Below are 16,862 nucleotides of genomic sequence, written 5' to 3'. Positions count from 1 at the left end.
ATTTTCAAGATATCAGAAAGAACCTGCACTACTTTCCCTCCTTATCTCTAGCCACTGGTTTCCATGACTTTCTTCAAGATCCAACTAATTACCTAATCTTCTTTAAAAAGCCTTTCCTCATCTTTCTCATTTATAATGCCTTCTCTCTGATGATAATCTACAATTTATTCTGTTATATATTTACTTTATAGAGAATTGTTTGCATATTCTCTCCTCTATTACATTGTGAGTTCCTTGTGAGCAGAGACTATTTTATACCTTTCTTTATATCCCCCAAATTTAACATATTGCCTATTACATAGTAGACACTTAATGTTGACTTAATAACAAATACTTAAAAAAGAACTGTGGAACATTAACAAAGCAGGATGATAAAGAAAATAGCAATAATATGTATAATAGGCATATAATAAATGATTGTTGGCTGATGCACCTACTTTTCCATACATACAAAATATCCATGAGGATAATCTGCTATATTCAGATTGGATCCTTTGATGAAATAAATAGCTTTAGCAATTTTTTTACACTGGGATACACTTTTAAAATTACACAATTAACTGAAGGATACTGAGAAGACAAGGTCCTGCTGTGTTTATTGTTGATTGACTATAAGAAAACATTCAGTTTAATAAAATAAGATGACATATTCATCTGATAAGGTACAAATGCTAAAATTATATTTAATTTCTTGCAAGATATGAAAATACTCATTACTTTATTCTATTTGATCACTAATATCAAGTGAAGTATAAGGTCAGGAGATTGTTCACCAAAGGTAATTGATACTGAGTTATAAAAGGTTCAAATAAGTTCAAATGGAAGAAGGATGGTGAAGTTCTTGAGATTCTCATGAAACCTCAGAATATCTGAGTCTAGAAATACCTCAGAATCTAATTACCTCAATTCATAACCAAAAAATAATTTTTGCTACAACATAACCAAATGATCAGTTTTTGCTTGAATAATTCCATTGAAAGGAATCCCACTATCTAGGAAGCCCATTCCACTTTTGCAAAGCTCTAATTGTGAGAAAGTTTTTTCCTGAGTTAGAATCCAAATTTTCCTCTTTAAAAATTCCATTCCTTACTCTCAGTCCTTTCTCTTGTTAATAGAAACAAATTTAATCATTCTTCCACATGACAAAACTTTAAGTACTTTAGAAAAACTACTGTTTTCTCCCTCATTCTTCTATTTTTAAATTAAATATCTCTAATTCCTTTGCCTTATTCACATCTTGCATGAACTTAGGATACTTTAACATTTTTGTTCCCTTCCTCTGGATTAACACTTCTCAAAGTGTGGTCCAAAGATTGCTATTACTCTTCAGAGTGTTGATGAAGTTAAAATTATTTTCATAATACTAAGAAATTATTTTCCTATTCAAATTCTCCATTTTAAACTCTATATCTTTGTAAGGCTGTTTTTTCATATATAGCTATATATACTCCACCCCCACCCCCATATATACAAATAACATATTGTGAGTGATTGAATGAAGAAACTGATAAAAGAATCTATCTCTCTTCTAGTAAGTCAGACATTTAGTATGAAATATACAAAAATATTGCTACTTTTCTCAGGAATTTTTTGGAAAATATTTTTAATAAAATAGTTTGTATTAACATGTAATTTTTTTCTTGTTATTTTAAATGAATTAAAGATTTGAAAAACTTATTTTAAATTTCTAATGAAATAAATATTGAAGGATGTAACCCATATAAATAAGAGATCCTTGGGGACTTCATTAATTTTTAAGAGTAGAAAAGGGTCCTCAGCCCCAAAAGTTTGGGATTTAGAAGAGAGAAGATCTTTTTTGTCTTCCTATCATACTGTTGAATCATATTGAAATCGAAGTCAGCTAACTCCTTCCAAAACTTTTTAGGTACATTTTTGTCTATACATTCCCCCCTTATCTTATGCTTTTTTTGGCACCCAAATATAAACTTTTATATTTATCTCAGTTAAATTCTATCTTGTTACATTCAGTTTGATGTCCTAAATCATAAAGGACTTTTTGAATCTTGAATACATCAAATATGGTATTAGTTATCTTTCCCTTTTGTTATCTTCATATTTGATAATTGTGCATATATGGATTTATTAATATAATTAAAATTCAAGGAGCATGCAAAGATTTCTAGGACATTCCAATGGAGTCTTCTTCCCAAGTGTATATAAAATTATTAAAGACTAAATTTTGAATCTGTCTTAACCAGCTCTGAATTTATTTAATTGCATTTAACATTTTAGTCCATGTCTCTATTGTTTCCACAAGAACACCATAATACACTTTATAAAAAACGATATTTTTTCCTTAAATTTAAGTAATCTATTTATAACATCCTTAAGCAGTGAGCTTTTCAAAAAGAGAAAAGAAAAAATGGGAACTAACATTAAGGTGTCATAACCTGTTTTTGATGAAGTAATGTAGTTTTCTAGATATTCTCTAAATTTCTCTTTAATAATCTGTTCTAGAATCTCCTCAGAAAATAGAGTCAAGGTTATTGGCCTATAGTTTGTATACTCTTTTCTTTTTTCTTTTATAAAAACAGAGAACATTCTCCCTCCTTTGTTCTGTGGAATCTTTCCCATTCTCTATTATCTGTCAAAAAGTCAGACAGTGATTCAACAATTAGATATACCAATTCTTTTGAAAATGATTGACTTAATCTAGAACATCCTAAATGAGATTCATAACCTTTCAAAAATTATAGTGTAACTATTCACACAGGAAAAACTAAGTAGATGAAGAACTTGTTATTATCTAGATTATTATATGCAATTGGATTGACATGTGGTGTTAATTTATTAGTAAATATATCTCAAAAAGACATTCCTGAATAATGAATTAGGTTCAGAATTGAGTTGGTTGAAAAAAGTTAGTGAGTTTGTATTTGGGAAACTGGATAGTGATATTAATGACACTACACTTCTCTCTGAAATCTTGAAATAAAAAAATTGGTACTTCACTTTATTTTTGTATTATTTATTAATTATTAATTGAGTATTGCAACTTGCTGTATGACTCTGGGTCACTTAGCCCTCTTTTCCTCAATCTCTTCAACTATAAAATAAGCTGGAGAAGGAAATGGCAAACTGCTCCAGTATCTTTGCCAACTAAATCACAAATAAGGTCATGAAGAGTCATACATGACTATAGACTGAATAACATATAAATAGCTCAGTTTTATAACATTTTAATATCTTCCTCAAAAGGTGGTGTGATGTAATTGAAAAAAAAAATCTAACAGCCAACTAGATTTGGAGTCAGAAGGCTTGAATTCAAATAGAAGCCATTTCTATAATTTTGAGTCAAAAATATCCATTTGAAGTTCACTATGTCATAGTGAAGAAAATGTTGTCTTTAAATTGTAGAGTTAGCATGGCAGAGTAGATAGGGCCTTGGGCTTGGAATCAGGAAGACCTCTGGTCAAATCTCATCTCATTAATTGCGTGACCGTAGGTAAGTCAGTATTTCTGGACCTCAGTTTATTCTTCTGTAAAATAAGGGGATTGGACTTTTAAGATGACTTCCAGCTCTAAATTCATGATCCTAAAATTAGTTGATGTGAGTTTGAATCCTTATTCACACACACACTTTGCCTCTCTGGCCATTTATGTAAACTGATGATATAATCAAGGGTTCTTAGCCTGAAGTCCATCAATTTGTAGGGGTCTATGAACTTTGAAGGGGAAAAATTTATGTGTGTGTGTGTGTGTGTGTGTGTGTGTGTGTGTGTGTATGTGTGTGTGTATTTGTGTATTTTTTTTTTTTTACTAAATCTCTAAGTGAAACTTAGTTTTTCCTTCAGTTATTTAAAAGCATTATCCTAAGAAGGGCTATAGACTTTATCAGATAGCCAGAGGAATGCATGACCCAAACATGCTTAATCATTTCTGGCCTAGATGATCTGTAGGGTCTTTTTAAGCTATAAACTCTATGATTCTATGTAAATGAAGTATCATTTGAACTACTCACCTCTCAGGGAAACGTTGATGCTTTAATCTCTAGGAAAAAATAAAAAAAGTAATTTTGTTAGGAGATAAGGCCAATCCAACAGTACAAGATCTTTTGTTTACTATGGTCCACTTTTCTATTCACCTCAGGAGCCCAACCTCCAAGTCATCACTGTGTAAAACAAAAACTTATGTTGTATTTCACCAAATCTATCCTCTTGTTATTGTATAGCCAAGTAAGGTATCTTAAAATACATAAGGGCAGAGGAGGATTTGGGAAACAATTCTTTTTAGGAAGGCTTGAAAAAGAGAGGGCTATTTTTCCTTCTCACCTGCTGAAGTAGTTCCTGGAACTCCTGAGAATTGATGAAAGTTTCCCCCATGTCAAAAATGCAGTAAGTCTCCCTCTGGCAGGCACTGACCCAATTCTGGTACTCACTCGTGTCAGGGATACGGTCCAGGAATATTCGATAGGCTTCCCACACAGCTTCCTGACAGACTATAAAGGAGGGTGGTTAAGCATGGAAACTTGGCCTAGGATAAGGAAAAATTCTCCTTTTTCCAAATAAGTCCCTGACACCCACCCACACCAAAGTTTCATAAAATAACATAATGTCATAGACTAAAACTAGAAAAGGTTTCAGAGGTCATCTCGTTCAAACCCTTGTTTTTACAGATGAAGAAACTAACGTCTAGAGAAGTTAAATGATTTCTTCAAGATATATAACAGACAAATGTCATAGTCAGGATTTGAATTCAGGTTGTTTTGCTTCAAAACAGATCTTCTTTCTAATTGTATCACATATTGCTTACATGAATGTTCTTTTGTTCATAGGACCATGTTGATCGTCTCAGCTTTTTTTTTTTTTTTTTTTTTTTTTTGTTGATATTATTTTTTGGGTATTATAGTGTAGAGGGAAAAAATACTGACTTTTTGAATCATATTTTTTATACTATTTGTTGTTAGGATTCATATAAGGTGCTAAGTCACTGGAATGGATATAATTATCTAATTTAGCATGGTACTTAACAATTCTCTAGTTCAGAGTTCACACCTTTCACATCCTTAAAAGAGGATACTTTTAAGGCGCTCCCACAAGCCCAGGGAGTACCCACAAGCCCATTCTCTGGGAGGATATAAGGAGCCAGGATTCCGGGAGGAGGAGAAAAAATTTCATTCCCAATTCGCCATTTCTGCTGGCTGGTGACAGTATGACAAGAGCTCTCCAAAGTCAAGAAGAGAGATAGCCCTCTACTAAAGCTAAGCAGGACCCAGGAAAAGATTCAGGATTTTGAAGGACACAATAAACGATCTGAACTTTAACTCCTGGCTGCATTTTGGGATTATTAAACTGACTGAAATGAAGGCTGACTCCAGAAGTTCCCCAAGAGAAGGATTACAATCTAGAGAAAAAGAGAACATCACAATTTGTATGACTTTGGACAAGACACTTAACTGACCTGATTTCAGTTTTTTCATCTGTAAAATGAAAAGTTTGGATTAGATCAGAAGTGTCAAACTCAGATAGGAATACAAGCTATTACTCCAAACATAAGAATTCCACAGGCTGCCTATTGACTTAAAAAAAAAAACTCATGTTAACTAACTATGGTCTATTGTATCATTTATTTTGTTAAATATTTCCCAATTACATATTTATATGGTTTGGTATCATTTGAGTTTTTTATTTGATGTCTGATTGGATAATTCCAGACTTTCCTTCTTGTTATAGATTTATGATTCTATAATTTGCATTGTCTTGAAATAATAGTCTCCTAAAGAATCTGGAAGAAAGTATCTCAGCCAGTAACCAGACCCTGATCAAAGTTGCAATAGCTGATCATTGTCTTTATTGTCTGAACTGACTTTTTTCTTCTTCAGGGATATCCTTCCTTTCAATCCTAGTATCTCAAGATCCTTATGCCAGGCTCATAACCATATCTGAGTATTTGGAGATGTCTCAGCTCCAGGTTGAGACCTTCCCATAAGGTCTTTATCTTTTATGTGTCCCACAGCTATTCTTTTTGTTTAGTGTCGAGTCATTTTTTCAGTCACGTCTGATTCTTTGAGATCTCTTTGGAGGTTTTCTTGGTGAAGATTTTGGAGTGATTTTGCATTTCCTTCTTAGTTAATTTTACAGATGAAGAAACTGAGGCAATTAGGATAAAGTGAATTTGCTAGTGTCTGAGAAATTATATTTGAAACCTGATATTCTTGACTCTAGCTCCAGTGCTTTGGGCCACCTAGCTGTCCTATTCCTGAGATCTAATGATTACAAAATTCCTGCATGTAGTATTCCTTGTTTTAACAAAAGATATAAAGCTATGCACACAAAAGTATAATTGTGTGATGTTGGGCAAGTCACACAATCTTTCTGGGTCTCATTTGTAAAATGAAGGAGTTGAATAGACAATCTCTTTATCCCCTTCTTACTCTAAAATAATGATTCTATTAACTGCCAAAAGGGCAAAGAATAGATGGAGCAAAGCAACACTACTAACCTTTTGGATGAGGGAGGGGGCATTGCAGAGGTAGAAAAGATACAGAATAGGAAGGCATCAAAAACAAACTACCTTTTTTGCAATTTTGCCTACTGTTAGCTCCAATCCTGGTTCTAGGAATAATATTTAAACATTATAACGCTATATTAAAGAATGTTAAAGAGTATTGTGTATTATGTTTATTTATTAGATAACTAAAAGTCATCTTCACATCCCCTTTGATTTTGAGGACTGTTTAAGTTTTTTCCCTAAGTAAAACTATGTGAACTTAGACTCACTTGCAAACTTAACATCATTCTTAAATTTGCACAGATCATAGTGTGAGAGGAGATCTGAGAACAATCTCAGATTGTGAGACTGTCACAAATCTGTTTGACTCAAAGAGACAGACCTTTGTAGCTAGAGTATTTCTTGGTGAGCAAATTTGTTAGGATGTAAATAAACTCCATAATGATGATCAAATCTTATTCCATCCTGAGGCAACCATAATGCATTATCATTGCTGTGGAAACTAACTCTACTGTGGTTTATTTTACCTAGGGAAACCAGAGTGAAAGATGTGAACTTAATCAAGAATAAGAAGAGAATGAAAACTGGGTAGCATAAATTTAGCAGGTGAAAATAATAAGTATCTAACAAGTGTTATTTCAGATTGCCGTTGTGGCTATCCTGAACAAGACAATAGCACATGAAATACTGATTGATGGTTTTATGGTTATTTATACAGATGTGGGTACATGCAACAATCACTTTCTTCCTGGCTAATCATGGATAACTCATTTAATTTTACTCAGCCTCATTTTATTTTGTTGAAAGAAAAATTGCATCAGACATGCTATGAAGTAATTTTCAGCTCTAAAATTCTGATCCCATGAACTTATATAGCATTACATCTCTATAAAAATAAGATGCAATTGACATAGTGTCACCACAAGAAAGGTAGTGTGCCAAAGTTGACTGTGCCAAGCTTGGAGTCAGAAAAGCCTGGATTCAAGTCTTGTCTCAAATATATATTAGTAAACTAAGCATCTCATTGTCTTAAAGTTATAGAAGAATTGCTGAATTGTAATGGTTGAAGGAGTTTCTATGTCAGAAATTGAGTTTTAATAGAGGCATGTCTGGGCCAAAAGAAATCAATAAACATTAAGTATCTATTTTGAGCAAGGTACTATGGAAGGCTTTAGTGATACAAAGGTGAGAAAATAACCTAGCTTCTGCCTTTAAGGAGCTCATAATGCAGTGGAAGGGAAGACAGGCAGATTATTTTCATAGATCATATAGATCATTAGAATTTAAGTTCTTGGAGAGTAAAGTCTGATTTTTTTTCTTCTCTATCTCTGTCTCTACCTCTGTCTTGATATTTGTCTTCCCAGTATTTAGTCTAATACCTTGTTCATACCAGGTGATTAATAAATGATTGTCAGTTAAATATTAAAAGATATATAAATACATAGATGGTTCACACAGAATATTTTGAGTAATTCAGTGTACATATGTGAAAATCCCTTTGAATTATTAGCAGTTAAAAGTATTTTTATGAAAACAAGGGGTCCATAGTACATGACCCTAGTTAGTATCACCTGCTTAATTCTTAGTTGCCAGGATCCTTCTAAATTGGGTTGAGAAATAGCGTTTATAAGTGCTTAGAATTGAAAATTTTCCCATTAGGAGAGTAAATATATGAAATATTCATCTCTCAATGAAATGAAACATGTGAGTGCTGCAGGGCTTCCATTTTTTATGTGACTTTTTGATAATTAATTGTGTCTCTAAAACCCAACACGAATCCCCTAAATTAATTCACCTCTTGATAGTATTGTAGAATCATATGCTCTGAAACATGTTAAGGGGCAAGTACTCGGAAATTTCTCTATCTTGATTTACAACTGCATCTCAGTCAACATCCTCTACCATATGTGAATGGTGCCTACACCAGATGTTTCAAGTTCATAGGCTTGAAATAAAGCAGGATGACAGTGTCCATTTTATGATGGGAGTAAATATTTGAGATTCAGATTAGAGAATCATTTTATCTCCATCTTGCAATATAATACAGGTTTGGAGTCCAGGCAAAATGAGACCCTTTGGCTCCTTGGAAAACACCCAAGGCACTCATAGCAGTGTGATTTAATTTCATAATTATTTCTTGGTGCATTATATTATAACCATCATTGTTGGATGTCTTTTACAAGTAATAACTGTCCTGGTACTCCCTTGGAAACAATGTCAATTGCTTAATAAACTCTACTAACACCTCTGCATTATTACTTGCTCACTAATGCTAATTTTGGACACCTCTATGCTCACAGATGTTCCTTCAGTCTCCAAAATTCAATGGTTTTTACTGGATCTGCCATATGTGTATTTTATCAAACAGTATTAGGAGTCAGGTGAACTGTTGAATGGTAATGTTGCTTTTTTTGAAAAATTAAACTGATAACTTCAAGTAATAAATCAGCCTGCTTAGTCCCTTAATCTTACAAACATCTCATGCTTCACATTTTATGAGAACAACATGAAAATCCCATTTTTTACTTAAATAATAATAAAATTAAAAGCCATTTATACATAGCAAGGTAATTTTTGGTATCTATTAAATATCCTGTTTTCTTTTTTTTTTTTTTTGCTTTATGAGCTATTATTTTAAAATGCACAGCTCTTTCTAATAATAATTTTTAATTTAAAATAATTTTTGTTCAAAATTTTCTTAATGTGTTTTGATTTTATACTTGCAGATCACCCCTACTCTATAATAGGACTCTTGTAAGAGAGTAAAAAAATTAAATACTTTTACTTTTTTTTGGAAAAGGAAGGAAAAGAATGTCTGAAGAAAACAACACCTTAAGCAGTAGAATAAACCAAATGGAAAAGAGATACAAAAGATAAGTTGAGAAAATCACACATTAAAAATTGAATAGGGCAAATGGAAGCTAATAAATTTGTGATACAGTAAGAATCAGTCAAAAAAACTAGAAAGAATGAAAAAATGGAAGAAAATGGGAAATACCTCATTGTCAAACAGCCAATCTGAAAAACAGATCCAGAAGAGACAATTTTAAAATTATTGGTGTATCTGAAGGCCATGACCAAAAAAAAAAAAAAAAAAGAATTTGGATAGCATTCTACAAGAGGTCATTAAGGAAAACTGCCCCGATATTCTAGAAACAGAGGGGGTAAATACTCATTGAAAGAATCCATGGAACACCTCTGAAAAGAGATTCCACAAGGAAAACCCCAAGGAACATTGTTGCAAAACTCCAAAACTATAATCTCAAGGAATAAATACTGCAAGCTGCCAGATAAAAACAATTCAAATATGAAGGAGCAACAATCAGGAGTACCCAGGATCTGGCAGCTTCTACAATAAAGGGATTGTAGGGACTGGAATACCATATTCCCAGAGGCAAAGGACCTGGGATTACATGAAGAATTAACTACCCAGTGAGATTCAGCATCATTTTTCAGGGGAGGAGATGGAGCTTCAATGAAGTGAGAGATTTTCAATCACTTCTGTTGAAAAAAAAAGACAGAACTAAACAGAAAATTTAATCTACAAACACAGGATGCAAGAGAACCATAAAAAGCTAAACAGGGAAAATATATAAATTTAAAAAGTAAACTGTTTAAATCCCTAGATGGGAAAACAACTTTTATGAATTGTATCTGTCACTGGGACTCAGAGAGAGGAGCTCACATAGACTAAGGATGTGACTGTGAATGGACTCTGATGTAATGACATCAAAGAAAAAGACATTAAGGGGTGAAAAAGATCTGTTCTGGAAAAATAGGAAATGGGAAGTATATTGGGACAATTAGTTTACACAGAAACTCAAAAGACCTATTACAACTGAGGGAAAGAAGGAAGCAAGATGAGCATTATTCAAAGATTTATTTCATCGGTTTTGACTCTAAGAGGGACTAACTTACTCATTCAGTTTGGTAATCCTATAAAGAAGGAGGAAGAGAAAGAAGAAAAGGGAGGGACAGGATGGAAGGAAGTGCAGAAATACTAGGGAAAAAGGTAAGAGAAGCGGGGGAAGGGTTGATAGAAGTTAAGGTAGTGGGTGGAGTTAAAAATACTACTAGGAGAAGAGGGAGGAGGATTAGGAGAAAGGGTAACGGGTGTTATGGATTGAAAAAAAACTACTAAGAGAGGAAGAAAGGGTGAAGGTAGATAAGGTAGTGGGTAGAATGGGTAAAAAAAACAACAACAACTGAGGACTTGGTGGAAAGAGAACAAATGTATATACATGGAAGATAAAAGGATAGAGGGAAATACAAAGCTGGTAATCATAATTGTTAATGTGAATGGGATGAACTCTCCCATAAAATGGAAACAAATAGCAGAGTGGGTTAAAAAACAGAATCCTACAGTATATTGTTTACAAGAAACACATTTGATACAAAGAGACATATACAGAGTAAAGGTAAAAGCCTGGAACAGAATTTATTATGCTTCAGCAGAAGTTAAAAAAAAAAAAAAGTGGGGGGAGTAGCAATTCTGATCTCAGATAAAAGAAAAGTAAAAAAAAAAATTTATAAAAAGAGATAAGGAGGGAAAGTACATCTTGATAAAGAGTACCTTAAATAATGAAGTAGTAATGATGCTAAATGTGTATACACCTAGTGGTAGAGCAGGCAAATTGTTGGAGAAAATTTAAGACAGCAAAAATATCCCAGTGGGAGTCCTCATCCTTTTCCTCTCAGAATCAGACATATATAACCACAAAATAAACAAGAAAGAAACTAGACAGGTTAATAAGATGCTAGAAAATCTAGATATGATAGATTTCTGGAGAAAACTGAATAGGACAGAAAGGAGGACATAGGACATCTTTTTTTCTCAGCAGTCCATGACAACTTCACAAAAGTTGACAATGCATTAGAGCATAAAAACCTTGCAATCAAATGCAAAAAAAGCAGAAATAGTAAATGCTTCCTTTTCAGCTCACAATGCAATAAAAATTATTTTTAATAAAGGGCCAGGGAATGATAGACTAAAAATCAATTGGAAATAAAATAATTTAATTCTAAGGAATGATTGGGTCAAACAACAAATCATAGAAACAATCCATAATTTCATCCAAGAAAATGACAATAAAAGGACAATATAACAAAATCTATGTGGTGTGGCAATACTTAGGAGAAATGTTATATCTCTAAATAGCTACATAAATAAAATAGAGAGAGATCAATGAATTGGGCATACAGCTAAAAAAGCTAGAAAAAGAACAGATTATCTCTCCCCCAATTAAAATATGTAAATTGCCCAGGTTAACAGAAGAGGAAATAAAATAGTTAAATCCCTCCCCAATAAAAAATTCTAATTAGAAATTTTGAAACTCAAAGGAGAGATTAATAAAACAGAGACTAAGAAAATATTGAACTAATAAACAAAACTAAGAGTTGGTTTTATGAAAAAAAATAGATAAATATTTGGCTAATTTGGTCAGAAAAAGGAAAGGAAAAAACCAAATCACCAGCATCAAAAATGAGAGGATTGAATTTACTACCAATGAAAAAGAAATTAAAGCAATAATTAGGAGGTATTTTGCCCAACTCTGTGGTGCAAGTCTGATAATCTAATGCAAATGGATGAAAATGATGAATGGAAGGGACCAGACAGGTTAACTGCCTGGGGTCCAGTTAGCTTTCTTGAGGCCCTTCAGACAAGCTGTGGTCTCAGTGGGGGAACTGGAAGACAGGCCAGCCGCTACAAGGCTGATGAAGATGGAATGAATCTGTCTTTCCTTGGCTCTAAGAGCTTGAGCTCCTGCCTCAAGTCCTCTTGTCTTCTCCAAGTCTGTCTCCCAGCCTCTTGGTCCCCCAGGAGAGCCACCAGGAGCCTGATAATCCCCATCCCCCCAAGTTTGTCCCAGTTTATATGCTCTATTATAATTAGATCATTTACAGAGTTCTGTCCCATAAGAGATGAATATTTACAAAAATGTAAATTGCCCAGGTTAACAGAAGAGGAAATAAAATACTTAAATCATCCCATTTTAGAAAAAAGAAATTGAGCAAGTCATTAATGAACTACCTAAGGAAAAAATCTCCAGGACTAGATGGATACACAAGTGAATTATACCAAACATTTAAAGAACAATTAATTTCAATACTATGAAACTATTCAGAAAAATAGGTAAAGAAGGAGTACTGACAAATTCCTTCTGTGACACATATATGGCACTGATACCTAAAGCAGGAAGAGCTAAAACAGAGAAAGAAAATCACAGACTAATCTCCCTAATGAATATTGAAAAAAAATTAAATGAAATATTGGCAAAGAGATTACAGCAATTTATCAGCAGGGTAATATACTTGTCACCAAGTGGAATTTATACCAGAAATGCAGAGCTGGTTCAAGATCACATCGACTATATCAATAACGAAACCAACAGAAATGACATGATAATCTCAGTAGATGCAGAAAAAGCTTTTAACAAAAATAGCACCCATTCCTATTAAAAACACTAGAGTAAGCATAGGAACAAAAGGAGCTTTCCTTTAAATAAGAAACAATATCTATCTAAAACCTACAGCAAGCATTATTTATAATAGAGAGAAGCTGGATGCATTCCTAGTAAGATCACAAGTGAAACTAGGATACCCATTATCCCTACTATTACTCAACATTGTACTAGAAATGTTGGTTTTAGCAATAAGAAAAGGAAAAGAAATTAAATGAATAAGAATAGACATAGAGAAAATAAAACCATCACTCTTTGCAGATGATATGATGATATACTTAGAGAATCCTAGAAAATCATTCAAGAATTTACTGAAAACAATTCACAGCTTTAGCAAAGTTGCAGGATATATAATAAAACCACACAAATCATCAGCATTTCTTTATATTACTGACAAAGCTTATCAGCAACAGATGGAAAGAGAAATTCCATTTAAAATTGCTGTAGACAACATAAAATACTTGGGGATCTACCTGCCAAGACAAATCCAAGAACTATATGAAGATTATTACAAAGCACTTCTTACACAAATAAAATCAGATCTAAACAATTGGAAAAATATCAATTGTTCATGGCTAGTCTGAACTAGTATAATAAAAATGACGATTCTGTTTAAATTGGTCTACTTGTTCAGTGTCATATCAATCAAACTGACAAAACATTATTTTATAGAACTAGAAAAAATAATAAAATTCATCTGGAAGAACAAAAGGTCAAGCATATCAAGGGAATTAATGAAAAAAATTACAAAAGATCAGTGGCTAAGCATTACCAAACCTAAAACTATATTATATTGCAGCAATGAGCAAAACCATTTGGTGCTGGCTAAGAAATAGAGCAGTGGAGGAGTGGAATTGATTAGATAGACATGATATAATAATCAAAGGCTAGATCAATCTAGTATTTGATAAATCACCAAACTCCACCTTCTGGAATAAGAACTCACTTTTGGACAAAAATTGCTGGGAAAATTGGAAAACAATATGAAGAAACTTGGCACAGCCCTACATCTTACACCTCATACTAAAATAAGGTCAAAATTAGTACTTGTTGGGCAACTAGATGGCACAGAGGATAAAGCACCAATTCTGAAGTCAGGAGGGCCTGAGTTCAAATCTGGCCACAGACATTGAACACTTCCTAGTTGTGTGACCCTGGGCAAGTCACTTAACTCAATTGCCTCAGCAAAAAAAAAAAAAAAAAAAAAAAAAAAAAAAAAACCTCAAAAAACAAAAACAAATGAATACATGTTTTGGGCATAAAGGATGACACTGTAAACAAATTAAGAGAACAAGGGATAATTTATCTATCAGATGTTTGGGGAAGGGTGGAATTTATGAGCAAAGAAGAACTAGAGAACATTATAAAAGGCAAAATGGACAACTTTGATCATATTAAATTAAAAAGATTTTGCACAAACAAAACCAAAAGAAACGAGATTAAAAGGGAAGTACAAAGCTAGGAAAAAATCTTTACAGCCAATATTTCTGGTAAAGGTTTCATTTTTAAATATATAAAGAACTGTGTCAAATTTATATGAATATAAGTCATTTTCCAATTGGTCAATAGTCAAATAATATGAACAGACAATTTTCAGATGATGAAATTAAAGCCATTTATCGTTATATGAAAAAAAATGCTCTAAATCTCTCTTGATTGGAAAAATGCAAATTAAAACTAACCTGAGGTACCATCTCACACCTTTCAGATTGGCTAAGATGACAGGAAAAGATAATGATAAATGTTTGAGGGAATGTGGGAAATCTGGAACACTAATGCATTATTGGTAGAGTTGTGAAATAATCCAACCATTCTGGAGAGCAATCTGGAATTATGCCCAATAGGCTATAAAATTATGCATAACATTTGACCCAGCAGTCCCCTTACTGGGTCTGTATTTCAAGGAAATCATAAAGGAGGGAAAATGATCCACATGTGCAAAAAATATTTGTAACAGTTTTTTTTTGTGGTAGCAAAGAATTGGAAAAGGAGTAGATGCTCATCAGTTGGAGAATGACTGAACAAGTTGTGGTTCATAAAGGTAAATGCAACATTATTGTTCTATAAAAATGATGAACAAGCTGATTGTAGATTGTAGATTGTAAAAAGATTTATATAAACTAATGTTGAGTGTAACAAGCAGAACTAGGGATTCATTGTATACAAAAACAGCAAGATTGTGTCATCATTAACTATGAAAGGTTTGGTTTTTCTCATAATTCTTCTCAGTTATTCAAAACAATCTCAATAGATTTTAAACAGAAAGTGCCATCTGCATCCAGAAAAAGAGCTAAGGAGACTGAATGTAAATCAACAATACTATGTTCAATTTTTTTTCTGTTTTTTTTTTCAATCTCACCCATGATTTTTCTTTTTTGCTCTGATTTTTCTCTCCTATGATTCATAAAACAATATGTATTAAAAATAAACTTACTGTAATAAAAAAGAAAAAAATTAGTTTTATTATTATTCTATTTTATTATATTATTTATTATATGATTATATAATATATAATAAATAATATTATAATATAATATATTATTTATTATTAACATCATTATTTTATTTTATTTTTATATTTTATTTATATTTTTAATTTTTATATTTATATATAATATAATAAATAAAATATAAATATATTATTATATATAAATATATAAAATACAAATATATATAATGTAATAAATAAAATATAAATATATAATTTTATTTATTATTTATATTTTATTTTTAACATTAGAAATAATTAGTAATTAGCATTTATATAGTACTTTAAAGTTTGCAGAATGATTTACAATTATTATTTCATTTTGTCCTGGAAGTCAGATGCTATTATTTTCATTTTACAAATGAGGAACCTGATGTACAGAGCAATTAAGTGCCCAGGATTACACAGCTGGTAATACTGGGGGCATATTTGAACTAAGGTCTCCCCAATTCCAATACCAACTCTATAGTATTAAAAATGAACTTTAATCCAGTTTTTGAATTGAATGATAGGATCTGTTTTCATTTTAGATATCTAGGTGCTTTGTAAAGATCAAAATATTAAATATATAGAGTAAAAAAAATACAGTTCCAAAGCCTTAAATTAACATTAAAGGTGGCTGATAAACTCATGGCTCTATTTAATGAAAGGTAATGGGAAACCAATGAAGATTTTGCATGAATCATTTATATTCTCACCTCTTAGTCTGTAATAAGCCTGGAGATCAGCCAAGATTTGTTTCATTGATTCTTGTGGACAGATTTTAATCCCTGTTGGGAAGGATATGGATCTTTTGGACCGATGCTTTGTCAAATCAAATATCCTCCTGATGGTTGACACTCTGGACACCTTTGCTATTCTTCCTGAATTGTCAAAACTGGAGGCATCTTCCATATACTTGGATTTGACATGGTTTTCTTTAATGGGAGGTTCTGAAAGAACAGAAAATAGATATCCTGGTGAGTTTGTAATTGAGCATGACACAAGCACATCATCTATATATCTTTATTATTTACAAACTGTAGAATACTGGGTAAGTCACTTTCTCTTCTAAGCAAAAGGAACATAATGATGTCTTTCCTGAATCATAGGACTGGTTGGAGGATTAAATCAAGCAATGTAATGAAAACAGTTTATAAACCGAAAAACTGCTACTTTTATGGGTAGTAGATAAAATATCTCTCTCTGATTTTATTGGTGTTGGAATTTCTGATACCAAAGCACTTTTTGACTCTGTGCTTTATAAATATTATTGTGTTTATGAAAAATGAGTTCAACTGAACATAGATGAATCAGATTGAATGTGTGGTTATTTTAAAGAAATCGACTTTAATATTTCTTAGGACTATAGATTAGAAGTGGTAGGGACCTCAAAAGACAACTTGTTCAACAAGTGAGGTCAGAGAGACTAAATTATTTGTCTAAGATTACATAGGTAGAAA

The 16,862-nt window shown here is 32.3% G+C and overlaps 1 protein-coding gene across 1 annotated transcript in view; it reads right to left on the bottom strand.

Annotated features, from left to right (window-relative positions):
- Window positions 1-16,337, bottom strand: part of IMPG1 (interphotoreceptor matrix proteoglycan 1) — a 102,979-nt gene extending 86,642 nt beyond the window's left edge. The window contains exons 1-3 of the mRNA XM_074265432.1: window positions 16,119-16,337; window positions 4,293-4,459; window positions 3,983-4,011 (exon numbers count right to left, since the gene is read on the bottom strand). Coding sequence (XP_074121533.1) covers window positions 3,983-4,011; window positions 4,293-4,459; window positions 16,119-16,314 — 392 coding nt within the window. The 5' untranslated portion in view covers window positions 16,315-16,337. The remainder of the gene's footprint in view (window positions 1-3,982; window positions 4,012-4,292; window positions 4,460-16,118) is intronic.
- Window positions 16,338-16,862: the final 525 nt, after the last annotated feature.

Source organism: Sminthopsis crassicaudata, chromosome 4 (genome assembly GCF_048593235.1).
Source record: "Sminthopsis crassicaudata isolate SCR6 chromosome 4, ASM4859323v1, whole genome shotgun sequence".
Classification (NCBI taxonomy): domain Eukaryota; kingdom Metazoa; phylum Chordata; class Mammalia; order Dasyuromorphia; family Dasyuridae; genus Sminthopsis; species Sminthopsis crassicaudata.
The sequence above is the reverse complement of the archived record's forward strand: the minus strand, read 5'-3'. Positions and strand labels throughout refer to the sequence as shown.